Here is a 14,906-nt window from a genome sequence, read left to right as displayed (position 1 = left end):
AAAAGTGTGATCAAATTAAGATCCTATATATGTACATAGTTACATTCTCAAAATCAACCATGTTTCAAATAGTATACTTTTTTAATTAAAAACCGCTGTCCTCTCTATTAGAATATGTTAATGATTCTGGGAAATCAGAGATCAGAAAAGAATAGGAGGAACTATAGAGGTAAAGGTTTTGCATGTTGTGGAGGAACTGGTTTTATGGAATGATGACATAGCAGAGGTGGCCAGCAACCCTCCAATTGTTGGAGCTGCCAGTTTGACATATATGCACACGCACGCACATGCAAACACACACACACATGCACTCACGCACATGCACACGCACACACACACAGTTTTGTGTCACGTACTCATTTGTTTGTCTTTAAGTTTGCTACCAACATGTCAGATGTTTCTGGGCTGATTTTGTAAAAATTATTTTGTAAATATGGCTATTTAAAAAAATTATGTTTTACATGATATCCAATATCAATGACCCAGGGACTAAGGAGATGCAGTACTACATTATTTTTATTGAAGAAATACATTTTGTGTCATGTGTCACACACAGAGGGGATTCCAGTTCAACCAAGATTAACAAAAGTTTTGGTAGAACATGAAATCATTAATCTGACATAAATTCATATCATATTACAGTTTAATCATTTAGCAGATGTTCTTTTCCAGAACGACTTACAGGAGCAATTAGGGTTAAGTGCCTTGATCAACGCCACATCGACAGATTTTTCACCTAGTCGGCTCGGGGATTCCAACCAACTGGCCCAACGCTCTTAACCGCTAGGCTAAACGTCACCCTCATATCGCACTACTTTAAATACCCATACCTTTACATGTCAAATATATCTACATAAGATCTAAATCTGAATATATTGCTATATACAGAACTTATTGATGGGAACAAAACATTTCATTAGTAGGTGTAACTTCCGTGGTAAGGAAATGAAACATTGAATCCGCATTCAGCATTCAATCAAACACCTTATTCAATCTTCTATGGTTTGGCCCAAAAACAGGCTGCTAAAGCTAGTAATGCTAACCCAACTCTAACAGTTTCTAATAACAAGAGTTTCTCCTCCTGTCTCTTCTGCTCAATCATCTGCTCTATCTTCCTCTTTTCCTCTAATTTCTCCTCCTCCTCCCTCCTCCTCTCCTCCTCCTCCCTTCTCCTCCTCTCCTCCTCCTCCCTTCTCCTCCTCTCCTCCTCCTCCCTTCTCCTCCTCTCCTCCTCCCTTCTCCTCCTTTCCTCCTCCTCCCTTCTCCTCATCTCCTCCTCCTCCCTTCTCCTCCTCTCTTTCTCCATCTCCTGTTTTTTTCTCTCCTCCTCCTCTCTCAGTTTCCTCTGAACCTCCTGGTATATCTCATTGGTGTAGTACCCTCCTCCATTCCTCTCCACCATCTCTTCTATCTTCCTCAGCAGCTGTGTGACCTGAGTGGTGCGGACCTCTGGTTTACTGTTGAGGGCATGATGCCCTCCCCCACACACACTGATTGGTTGTTTAGTTGTTTCAGTCCTTTCAAAGTCCTCCCATTGTTTCCTGGTTAGTTTTTCTCTTCCGGTGAATAACACCATGGTGTAACTCAAGGCCTCCTCGCCAAAGTTTTTCTGGATCCACGACAAAGCATTCCTGTCTTCCTGTGTGAATCTCTCCAGCCTGATAACCAGAAGGAACACATGGGGGCCCGGAGAAGAGAGAGAGATGCACCTCTTCATTTCATCATTCAATTGTTCTTTAGTCAGTGTTGTGCTGTAAATCCCAGGAGTGTCAATCACAGTGATGTTCCTCCCCTCCACTACTCTTTTCCCCATCACACTCTTCCCTGCTCCAGTCTCCTCTCTAAACACCTCTCTACCCAGGATGGTGTTTCCTGTTGCACTCTTCCCTGCTCCAGGTATACCCAGCAGAACTATCCTCATGTTGGTGGAATCTGTTGTGGGACCAGAATCTGTCAAAGGACATATACCATGTTATGTCATCAAACCTCCAGATTGATCAATAGACATTCACACAATAGTGTACGGCAATGTGACATGTATAAACAGGTCAATTGGAAAACATAACCTCGAATATAGTGTTTTTGTTCATTCACAGGTAACATTTAAGTAAACTGCACACTAACACCAAGCACTTACTTTTGCAGCATGTTGCCGGCATCTTGTCTTGTGGTCAGATGAGAATAGCTGAAAAAAGTCCATCAAGTTCCACTGTAGAATCTGATTATTGCCAGTTTTGGGCTGCTGAGGTAATACATGTATTATACACAAAGGTGTTGCTGCTTGGCATCTCACATCTCTCTCTCTCATCTCTGTCTCTATGACAGCACAACAGCGATTCTGGGAAATCACAGACTATGAAACAAGAGGAGGAGCAATGCAGATGAGGTGTTTTTCCTGCAGCTATAGCAACCTGTACCTGAAGGAGGGCAGAGTAAAGGGTTACATACATTCCTGCCATGCCAGTGTATAATTGGGTGAAGTCGGCACACAGCAGTGATGAATCATCTGTGCTTTGTGGTAACCTTAATGTTAATCTGGGGTTAAATGGGCAATCTGGGATTGGTACATCTATTTTATCTTATAAGTGATACGGCCATTCATTCCTGAAGAGTCAAACTCATAAATGAGTCATGAGGCCGATTCAGACTTAGGAAATGTATCCCTTTTTTATGCGTTTTGGTTCAAGCACTTCTCAGTATTTGGTATTCAGACTTACCTAATGCAGGAGCGTATAAAGGTTTGTAGGTGTGGCTCCCTTGCCTGTACTGAATACGTTTCATTAAATCCCAGAAAACACACCCACTGGGTGGCCTACCAACTTGATGAGGGAGTTTTTCTTTAAAAAAAATTATGTTTATTTATTTAAAGCTATCCCTTTAGATATTGTGTACATTTAATTTGAATTTGATTGGCACAATATTTGAACGTAGCCTATGGAGAATGCGTTCAGAGTGGAGATCAATGAAAGATAGCCATCAATACAATTGACACATTCAGTTCTTCAACCCATGGTAATGTTGGAAGATAAGTGTCACACCCTGATCTGTTTCACCTGTCTTTTGCTTGTCTCCACCTCCCACCAGGTGTCTTCCATTTTCCCCATTTTCCCATGTGTATTTATACCTTCGTTTTATTTTTGTCTGTTGCCAGTTCGTGTTGCCAAGTCTTACCAGCATGTTTTCCCGGTTTCCAGTCCCTCTAGTTTCTGTTTACTAGTCTTTCTGGTTTTGACCATTCTGCCTGCCCTGACCCTGAGCCTGCATGCCGTCCTGTACCTGTCAGACTCTGATCTGGTTACGAACCTTTGCCTGTCCTTGACCTACCGTTTGCCTGCTCCCCGTGTTATAATAAATTATCTAAGAACTGAACCATCCGCCTCCTGTGTCTGCATCTGGGTCATATCCTGAATCGTGATAATAAGTGTATTTAAGATGATGGAAATAGTAGGAAACAGAGAAAGTTACATAATTAAAACCACTCTAGTGGTAGCATGAGACGGAGTCTACAACCCATACAAGTGGCTCAGGTAGTGCAGCTCATCCAGGATGGCACATCAATGCGAGCTGTGGCAAGAAGGTTTGCTGTGTCTGTCAGCGTAGTGTCCAGAGCATGGAGGCGCTACCAGGAGACAGGCCAGTACATCAGGAGACATGGAGGAGGCCGTAGGAGGGCAACAACCCAGCAGCAGGACCGCTACCTCCACCTTTGTGCAAGGAGGAGCAGGAGGAGCACTGCCAGAGCCCTGCAAAATGACCTCCAGCAGGCCACAAAGGTGCATGTGTCTGCTCAAACGGTCAGAAACAGACTCCATGAGGGTGGTATGAGGGCCCGACGTCCACAGGTGGGGGTTGTGCTTACAGCCCAACACCGTATAGGACGTTTGGCATTTGCCAGAGAACACCAAGATTGGCAAATTCGCCACTGGCGCCCTGTGCTCTTCACAGATGAAAGCAGGTTCACACTGAGCACGTGACAGACGTGACAGAGCCTGGAGACGCCGTGGAGAACGTTCTGCTGCCTGCAACATCCTCCAGCATGACCAGTTTGGCGGTGGGTCAGTCATGGTGTGGGGTGGCATTTCTTTGGGGGGCCGCACAGCCCTCCATGTGCTCCCCAGATGTAGCCTGACTGCCATTAGGTACCGAGATGAGATCCTCAGACCCCTTGTGAGACCATATGCTGGTGTGGTTGGCCCTGGGTTCCTCCTAATGCAAGACAATGCTAGACCTCATGTGGCTGGAGTGTGTCAGCAGTTCCTGCAAGAGGAAGGCATTGATGCTATGGACTGGCCGGCCCGTTCCCCAGTCCTGAATCCATTTGAGCACATCTGGGACATCATGTCTCGCTCCATCCACCAACGCCACGTTGCACCACAGACTGTCCAGGAGTTGGCGGATGCTTTAGTCCAGGTCTGGGAGGAGATCCCTCAGGAGACCATCTGCCACCTCATCAGGAGCATGCCCAGGCGTTGTAGGGAGGTCATACAGGCACGTGGAGGCCACACACACTACGGAGCCTCATTTTGACTTGTTTTAAGGACATTACATCAAAGTTGGATCAGCCTGTAGTGTGGTTTTCCACTTTAATTTTGTGGGTGACTCCAAATCCAGACCTCCATGGGTTGATACATTTGATTTCCATTGATCATTTTTGTGTGATTTTGTTGTCAGCACATTCAACTATGTAAAGAAACAATTATTTAATAAGATTATTTCATTCATTCCAATCTAGGATGTGTTATTGTAGTGTTCCCTTTATTTACACTTCATATAAGGAAATCAATTGAAAAAAAATCATTAGGCCCTAATCTATGGATTTCACATGTGACTGGGCAGGGGCACAGCCATGGGTGGGCCTTGGAGGGCATAGGCCCACCCACTTGGCAGCCAGGCCCACCCACTGGGGAGCCATGCCCAGCCAAACATAAATATTTTTTCTGCACAAAAGCCCTTTATTACAGACAGACATACTCCTCAGCAATTTTGGGAGCCATGCCGTTCTAGAGAGGTTTATTCTACCTGTAAGATTTATGGGAAGATTATTCCATTTAATTAGATCTGCTTTCATATTGTTGAGTAATGGGATAAAGTCATCTTTGTATACACTGTTGGTCCAATGTTAATAAAAGATCCCAGAAATGTTCCATACGCACCTAAAGCGTATTTCTCTCAAATGTTGTGCACACATTTGTTTACATCCCTGTTAGTGAGCATGTCTCCTTTCCCAAGATAATCCATCCACCTGACAGGTGTGGCATATCAAGAAGCTGATTAAACAGAATTATCATTACACATGTGCACCTTGTGCTGCAGACAATAAAAGGCCACTCTAAAATGTGAAGTTTTGTCACACAACACAATGCAACAGATGTCTCAAGTTTTGAGGGAGTGTGCAATTGCCATGCTGACTGCAGGAATGTCCACCAGAGCTGTTGCCAGAGAATTTAATGTTAATTTCTCTACCATAAGCCGCCTCCAATGTCGTTTTAGAAAATTTGGCAGTACGTCCAACCGTCCTCACAACCACAGACCACGTGTATGGCGTTGTGTGGAACACCGGTTTGCTAATGTCAACGTTGTGAACAGAGTACCTCATGGTGCCAGTAGGGTTATGGTATGGGCAGGCATAAGCTACGAACAACGAACACAATTACATTTTATCGATGGCAATTTGAATGCACAGATCCTGAGGCCCATTGTCATGCCATTCATCCGTCTGCCATCATCTTAAGTTTCAGCATAATAATGCACGGCCCTGTGTCGCAAGGATATGTACACAATTCCTGGAAGCTGAAAATGTCCCCGTTTTTCCATGGCCTGTATACTCACCAGACATGTCACCCATTGAGCATGTTTGGGATGCTCTGTATCAACGTGTTCCAGTTCTTGCCAATATCCAGGAATTTCGCACAGCCATTGAAGCGGAGTGTGACAACATTCCACAGGTCACAATCAACAGCCTGATCAACTCTATGCAAAGGAGATGTGTCGCACTGCATGAGGCAAATGGTCACACCAGATACTGACTGGTTTTCTGATCCACGCCCCTACTTTATGTTTAAGGTATCTGTGACCAACAGATGCATATCTTTATTCCCAGTCATGTGAAATCCATAGATTAGGGCCTAATGAATGTATTAATTGACTGATTTCCTTGTATGAAATGTAACTCAGTAAAATCTTTGAAATTGTTGCATGCTACTTTTATGTTTTTGTTCAGTATATTAATAACAAATGTAATATTTAAAAAATATTGAATACATAATAAAAGTAGATATGTGAAATAAAGTGGAACTGATTGATGAAAAAGTTGGACCCATTGGAATGTACAGTGCCTTGAAAATGCATTCATCCCCCTTGGCATTTTCCCTATTTTGTTGTATTACAATCTGTAATTTAAATGGATTTATATTTGGATTTCATGTAATGGACATACACAAAATAGTCCAAATTGGTGAAGTGAAATGAAAAAAATAACTTAAAGAGGTGCTCGCATATGTATTCACCCCCTTTGCTTTGAAGCCCCTAAATAAGATCTGGTGCAACCAATTACCTTCAGAAGTCACATAATTAGTTAAATAAAGTCCACTTGTGTGCAATCTAAGTGTCACATGATCTCAGTATATATACACCTGTTCTGAAAGGCCCCAGAGTCTGCAACACCACTAAGCAAGGTGCACCACCAAGCAAGCGGCACCATGAAGACCTTAAGTCTTTTGATAATCTTTTGGGCCTTCCTCTGACACCGCCTAATATACAAGTCCTGGATGGCAGGAAGCTTGGCCCCAGTGATGTACTGGGCCGTACGCATTACCCTCTGTAGTTCCTTACAGTCGGATGCCGATTATTATTTAATTTGCTCTTTTGCACCCCAGTATCTCTATTTGCACATAATCTCTTGCACATCTAGCATTCCAGTGTTAATACTATTGTAATTATTCTGCACTATAGCCTATTTATTGCCTTACCTCCATAACTTGCTACATTTGCACACACTGTATATATGTTTTCTGTTGTATTTCTGACTTTATGTATTTTTTTTACCCCATATGTAACTCTGTGTTGTTTTCATTGCACTACTTTGCTTTATCTTGGCCAGGTCGCAGTTGTAAATGAGAACCTGTTCTCAACTGGCTTACCTGGTTAAATAAAGGTGAAATAAATAAATAAAAATTAGTTGCCATACCAGGCGGTGATGCAACCGGTCAGGATGCTCTCGATGGTGCAGCTGTAGAACTTTTGAGGATCTGGGGACCAATGCTAAAACTTTTCAGTCTCCGGAGGGGGAAAAGGCGTTGTCATGCCCTCTTCACGGCTTTCTTGGTGTGTTTGGACTATGGTAGTTTGTTTAGTTTGTTCTAAAGGGGGCATATAAGCTGACAATGAAAGCTCTTACAATATTCGACCTCAGACTGGGACGAAAGTTCTCCTTCCAAAAGGGCAACGACCCTATGCACACAGCCAAGACAACGCAGGAGTGGGTTCGGTACAAGTCTCTGTATGCTCAGCCAGAGACCGGACTTGAACCCGATCTAATATCTCTGGAGAGACCTGAAAATAGCTGTGCAGCGACAATCCCCATCCAACCTAACAGAGCTCGAGAGGATCTTCAGAGAAGAATGGGAAATTCCCCAAATACAGGTGTGCCAAGCTTGTAGCGTCATACCCAAGAAGACTCGAGGCTGTAATCGCTGCCAAAGGTGCTTCAACAAAGTACTGAGTAAAGGGTCTGAAAACTTATGCACCTGTACCGTCCTGTTTTTGCTTTGTCTTTATGAGGCATTGTGTGTAGATTGAGGAGGGAAAACAACTATTTAACTACTTAGCTGCTTTAATTTGTCCATGTGTATCTTGCATATCCCAATGCCCGTAGAGCCAGGTTCAAAGCCAGGGTCAGCCATTATTAACATCATCCCTGGAGCAATTGAGGTTAAGTGCCTTGCTAAAGGGCACAATGAGAAATGTTTCACCTTGTCTGCTCCTGGAGTTGAACCAGCGACCTTTCGGTTACTGGCCCAATGGTCTGACCTTAGGTAGCAGTACAGAACAACACTATGGCCTGGATTAAATCCAATGTGTGTTATAGAGCAATGCACTAGACAGCTGACAATGCCCCCAAGGCAATTTCCCCATTCACAGAGATCAAAGTTATGGTAAATGCATACGAATGTCTGCTGAAGTTGCATTGTCAGCTGTCTAGTGCTCTATAACACGCCTTGTATTGAATCCCAGCCTATGTGTGTCTATACAGTATTGAATTGAATCCCAGCCTGTGTGTCTATATAGTATTGGTTTGAATCCCAGCCTATGTGTGCCTATACAGTTTACCATCATTTCTTATTTTGATAGTGGAGTCTCTTCTGGATCTAAAGTACAGTTGCAATCAAATATATTGTCACCCTTGCACTTTACAATGGTGAGCAATGGAGCAGAATGTTTTCTTTTCTCTTTACAAAACTGGTTGAATGGCTATCTTTACCCTGTAGGAACCTTTAACTTACCACAGGTGAGATAAATTGCACATTAAACGAGAATCACTTGCCTCCAAACTAATTAATTTGAATTCTGAATAATTCAGTCCAGGTAATTTATTGACTTTTAAGTGAAAAATCTCCATTTGAGTTTAGATAATCTTTTTGGGGTCCTGTGCAGTTGTTAATCAAACAAATACATGTGTGGACACCAAAATACTTTTTCAATTTCAACTTATTTAGAAAAATATTGAATTGTGCAAGGGTGCCAATATTAATGACTGCAACAGCAATTGCACTGTTATTATGATTTTGTTACAGAAGTAGCAAGAACTCCAATCATTCCAATCAGTCACCATGATCGTCTGTCACGACTTCGGCCGAGGCTGCCCCCCCTCCTTGTTCGGGCAGGCTTCGACGTTCATCGTCACCGGCTTACCGGCACTGCCGCCCAAATGATCATCACAATTGTCTCGTCTTGTCAATCACACACACCTGGTTCCTATCCCCTAATTAGTCTGTGTATAAGTGTTCCCTCTGCCCCCTTGTCCTAGTGGGTGATTGTTAATTGTGAGAGTATGTAGCTCGGTAGAGGCGCATACTTTGCGCATTTGTGTGTCAACGAAGGAATAAACTCTGTATTCGGTTCTTCAGGCCGTCCAACGCCTGGAGAGGAGATTACCCGATCTGTCGAGACCAGCTGGCCAAACGGATCCAGCCATCTACACCCCAGCACCCAGAGGGATCCAGATATCCCGACCACAGGTGTTTGATGGGACGGCAGCGCTGTGCCATGGATTCCTCCTCCAATTGGAGCTTTACTTCACCAGCATCAGACCGGCGCCATCGGAGCGGGAGAAGATGTCCGTCCTCGTTTCCTGCCTCTGTGGGAAAGCCCTGGAATGGGCCAACGTGGTGTGGAACGAGGGCGGAGCCGCGTTGGAGGATTACAGGGTGTTCGCTCACCTCTTTCGGGCGGTCTTTGATCACCCGCCCAAGGGTCGAGAGGCACCTGACGCAGGGAACGAGGACCGCGCAGGACTTCGCGTTGGAGTTTCGGACGCTGGCAGCGGGGTCCGGGTGGAACGAGCGGGCCCTGATCGACCATTTCCGGTGCCATCTGCTGGAGGATGTCCGACGGTGGTGTCCTTCGATAAACTGGTGGACATGGCCATTCGTAAGGACAACCTGCTGGCAGCCAGAGGACGTCCGTGGTAGGGGTCTGCCCGTTTCCACCCCGGACGACTCGGATCCCGAGCCGATGGAGCTGGGTGGAGCCGCCGGCCGAGAGAGCGGAGGAGGACAGCGACAGTGCCACTCTGGTGGCATGAAGGGACAGTACACCACACGTCGTAGTCAACGTTCTTTTGGGCCGGAAGGTCAGGCAGGGCACTCACGCATCACCCGAGGTATCGAACACCCACACTTGTTCAGAGCCCTCTGTTGCGCACTGTATCCTACCTATCCACTTTCCCGATATCATGGTAGTTCCCCAGTGTAAGGCGCTAGTCGATTCAGGCGCAGCTGGGAACTTTACGGACAGGTCATTCGCACGCCATCAAGGCATTTCATTGGTTCCACTCCCCATCAGAGCGCTCGATAGTCGACCATTAGGGTCCGGGTTTGTTACGGAAGTCACTATACCGGTCACCATGATCACCCAGGAGACTCATTGTGAGCAGGTAATTTTTTCGATTATTGAATCTCCTGCTTTCCCTGTGGTATTAGGTATCCCTTGGCTAGCACTCCATAACCCCACCTTCTCATGGCCGCAGATGGCTCTCACGGGGTGGTCACGTGAATGTCAGGGTAGGTGTCTAGATGTTTCCGTTGGTGCAACCACGGTGGAAAGTCCAGACGGTACCTCCACCGTGCGCATTCCCACCGAATACCTTGATTTGGCGCACACGTTTTCCAAGACGCGTGCTACTAAATTATCACCTCATCGGGCGGGGGATTGCGCGATAGACCTTTGGGTAGACGCTGTACCTCCCAGGAGTCATGTGTACCCCCTGTCGCAGGCTGAAACGGAGGCTATGGAAATATATGTCTCAGAGTCCCTGGGCCAGGGGTAGATATGTCCCTCCACTTCACCCGCCTCCTCGAGTTTCTTCTTTGTGAAGAAGAAAGACGGCGGTCTGCGCCCGTGCACTGATTATCTATCACTGAACAAGGAGACGATTAGATTTACAGTGGGGAAAAAAGTATTTAGTCAGCCACCAATTGTGCAAGTTCTCCCACTTAAAAAGATGAGAGAGGCCTGTAATTTTCATCATAGGTACACATCAACTATGACAGACAAAATGAGAAGAAAAAAATCCAGAAAATCACATTGTAGGATTTTTTATGAATTTATTTGCAAATTATGGTGGAAAATAAGTATTTGGTCAATAACAAAAGTTTCTCAATACTTTGTTATATACCCTTTGTTGGCAATGACACAGGTCAAACATTTTCTGTAAGTCTTCACAAGGTTTTCACACACTGTTGCTGGTATTTTGGCCCATTCCTCCATGCAGATCTCCTCTAGAGCAGTGATGTTTTGGGGCTGTCGCTGGGCAACACAGACTTTCAACTCCCTCCAAAGATTTTCTATGGGGTTGAGATCTGGAGACAGGCTAGGCCACTCCAGGACCTTGAAATGCTTCTTCAAGCCACTCCTTCTTGCCCGGGCGGTGTGTTTGGGATCATTGTCATGCTGAAAGACCCAGCCACGTTTCATCTTCAATGCCCTTGCTGATGGAAGGAGGTTTTCACTCAAAATCTCACGATACATGGCCCCATTCATTCTTTCCTTTACACGGATCAGTCGTCCTGGTCCCTTTGCAGAAAAACAGCCCCAAAGCATGATGTTTCCACCCCCATGCTTCACAGTAGGTATGGTGTTCTTTGGATGCAACTCAGCATTCTTTGTCCTCCAAACACGACGAGTTGAGTTGTTACCAAAAAATTATATTTTGGTTTCATCTGACCATATGACATTCTCCCAATCCTCTTCTGGATCATCCAAATGCACTCTAGCAAACTTCAGACGGGCCTGGACATGTACTGGCTTAAGCAGGGGGACACGTCTGGCACTGCAGGATTTTAGTCCCTGGCGGCGTAGTGTGTTACTGATGGTAGGCTTTGTTACTTTGGTCCCAGCTCTCTGCAGGTCATTCACTAGGTCCCCCCATGTGGTTCTGGGATTTTTTTCACCGTTCTTGTGATCATTTTGACCCCACGGGGTGAGATCTTGCGTGGAGCCCCAGATCGAGGGAGATTATCAGTGGTCTTGTATGTCTTCCATTTCCTAATAATTGCTCCCACAGTTGATTTCTTCAAACCAAGCTGCTTACCTATTGCAGATTCAGTCTTCCCAGCCTGGTGCAGGTCTACAATTTTGTTTCTGTTGTCCTTTGACAGCTCTTTGGTCTTGGCCATAGTGGAGTTTGGAGTGTGACTGTTTGAGGTTGTGGACAGGTGTCTTTTATACTGATAACAAGTTCAAACAGGTGCCATTAATACAGGTAACGAGTGGAGGACAGAGGAGCCTCTTAAAGAAGAAGTTACAGGTCTGTGAGAGCCAGAAATCTTGCTTGTTTGTAGGTGACCAAATACTTATTTCCCACCATAATTTGCAAATAAATTCATTACAATGTGATTTTCTGGAATTTTTTTTCTCAATTTGTCTGTCATAGTTGACGTGTACCTATGATGAAAATTACAGGCCTCTCTCATCTTTTTAAGTGGGAGAACTTGCACAATTGGTGGCTGACTAAATACTTTTTTTCCCCACTGTAGTTATCCTCTCCCCCTCATTCCTTCAGTGATCGAGTCAATGCATGGGGTGCGCTTCTTCACAAGGCTAGATCTCAGGAGTGCGTACAACCTGGTGCGTGTTCGGGATGGGGACGAGTGGAAGACGGCATTCAGCACAACCACGGGGCATTATGAATACCTGGTGATGCCGTACGGTTTGATGAATGCTCCATCCGTCTTCCAGTCCTTTGTGAACGAGATGTTTCGGGACATGCTTGGTCGCGGTGTAGTGGTCTACATCAATGACATCCTGGTGTATTCCGCTACTCGCGCCGAGCATGTGTCCCTGGTTCGCAAAGTGCTGGCCAGTCTGTTGGAAAATGACCTTTATGCCAAGGCAGAGAAGTGTATGTTTTTCCAGCAGTCCGTCTCCTTCCTTTGATACCGCATTACCACCTCAGGTGTGGAGAGGGAGATCGCATTTCAGCCGTGCGTAATTGGCCGACTCCAACCACGGTTAAGGAGGTGCAGCGATTCCTTGGCTTTGCCAACTACTACCGAAGGTTTATCAGGGGCTTTGGCAAGGTCGCAGCTCCCATCACATCCCTGTTGAAGGGTGGGCCGTCCCGGCGCCGCTGGTCTGCTGAGGCGGATCTGGCCTTCAGGAGACTGCGGGGTCTGTTCACCTCAGCTCCGGTACTGGCCCACCCCGATCCATCACTACCGTTCGTAGTGGAGGTGGATGCATCCGAGGTAGGGATAGGCGCTGTCCTGTCCCAACGCTCGGGCACACCCCCCAAGCTCTGCCCCTGTGCCTTCTTCTCGAAGAAACTCAGCCCGGCGGAGCAGAACTACGACGTTGGTGATCGGGAACTGTTAGCTGTTGTCTGAGCTTTGACCGTGTGGAGGCACTGGCTCGAAGGGGCGACACACCCTTTCCTCGTCTGGACGGAACACCGTAACTTGGAGTACATCCGGGCAGCGAGGAGGCTGAATCCTCGCAAGGCCAGGTGGGCCCTATTCTTCACCCAGTTTGATTTTACACTATCATACATTCCGGGTACGAAGAACGTGAAGGCAGACACACTGTCCCGGCTGTATGACACAGAGGAGAGGTGCAGAGACAACACCCCCATACTCCCAGCCTCCTGCATTGTGGCACCGGTAGTATGGGCGATGGACGCGGATATAGAGCGGGCATTACGCACAGATCCATCTCCACCGCAGTGTCCAGCTGGGCTGCGGTACGTGAGATAGAGGAGATGGTGAAGCAGAATGGAGGACTGTATTACACCAATGAGATGGACCAGGAGGCTTAGATGAAGGTCCAAGAGAGGAGAGGAGGAGGAGGAGAAGGAGAGAGGAGAGAGGAGGAGGAAGCGAGATAACAGGAAGAGGAGAAGAAGTTAAGAGAAGACCAAAATAAAATGGTAGAAAGAGATTTTAGAAGCTTTTTTAAAAACTCAAATACACTACAAGTTTGCATTTCCTGCTTAGCAGGAACATTCTCAGCAACAAAATCGTGATCAAATTAAGATCCTATATCTGTACATAGTTAAAATCTCAAAGTAAACCATGTTTCAAATAGTAGACTGGTTTAATTAAAAACCACTGTCCTCTCTATTAGAATATGTTAATGTTTCTGGGAAATCAGAGATCAGAAAAGAATAGGAGGAACTATTACATTTACATTTACGTCATTTAGCAGACGCTCTTATCCAGAGCGACTTACAAATAGGTGCATTCACCTTATAGCCAGTGGGATAACCACTTTACAATGTTTATTTATTTATTTTTATTTTTATTTATTTTTTTGGGGGGGGTTGGGGTAAGGGGGGTAGAATGATTACTTTATCCTATCCCAGGTATTCCTTAAAGAGGTGGGGTTTCAAATGTCTCCGGAAGGTGTTGAATGACTCCGCTGTCCTGGCGCCGTGAGGGAGCTTGTTCCACCATTGGGGTGCCAGAGCAGCGAACAGTTTTGACTGGGCTGAGCGGGAACTATGCTTCCGCAGAGGTAGTGGAGCCAGCAGGCCAGAGGTGGATGAACACAGTGCCCTCGTTTGGGTGTAGGGACTGATCAGAGCCTGAAGGTACGGAGGTGCCGTTCCCCTCACAGCTCCGTAGGCAAGCACCATGGTCTTGTAGCAGATGCGAGCTTCAACTGGAAGCCAGTGGAGTGTGCGGAGGAGCGGGGTGACGTGAGAGAACTTGGGAAGGTTGAACACCAGACGGGCTGCGGCATTCTGGATGAGTTGTAGGGGTTTAACGGCACAGGCAGGGAGCCCAGCCAACAGCGAGTTGCAGTAATCCAGACGGAGATGACAAGTGCCTGGATTAGGACCTGTGCCGCTTCCTGTGTAAGGCAGGGTCGTACTCTTCGAATGTTGTAGAGCATGAACCTACAGGATCGGGTCACCGCCTTGATGTTAGCGGAGAACGACAGGGTGTTGTCCAGGGTCACGCCAAGGCTCTTCGCACTCTGGGAGGAGGACACAATGGAGTTGTCAACCGTGATGGCGAGATCATGGAACAGGCAGTCCTGCCCCGGGAAGAAGAGCAGCTCCGTCTTGCCAAGGTTCAGCTTGAAGTGGTGATCCGTCATCCACACTGATATGTTTGCCAGACATGCAGAGATGCGATTCGCCACCTGGTTATCAGAAGGGGGAAAGGAGAAGATTAGTTGTGTGTCGT

General features: G+C 46.1%; 1 protein-coding gene across 1 annotated transcript; it reads right to left on the bottom strand.

The window, feature by feature from the left end:
* Positions 1–997: 997 nt before the first annotated feature.
* Positions 998–1,944, bottom strand: LOC123482791 (GTPase IMAP family member 4-like). The gene has a single exon (XM_045211677.1). The coding sequence runs from the start codon at positions 1,919–1,921 to the stop codon at positions 998–1,000; it is 924 nt and encodes a 307-aa protein (XP_045067612.1). The 5' UTR covers positions 1,922–1,944.
* Positions 1,945–14,906: the final 12,962 nt, after the last annotated feature.

Source organism: Coregonus clupeaformis, chromosome 38 (assembly GCF_020615455.1).
Source record: "Coregonus clupeaformis isolate EN_2021a chromosome 38, ASM2061545v1, whole genome shotgun sequence".
In the NCBI taxonomy this organism is placed as follows: Eukaryota; Metazoa; Chordata; class Actinopteri; order Salmoniformes; family Salmonidae; genus Coregonus; species Coregonus clupeaformis.
This window is presented reverse-complemented; position numbering and strand designations above follow the sequence as displayed.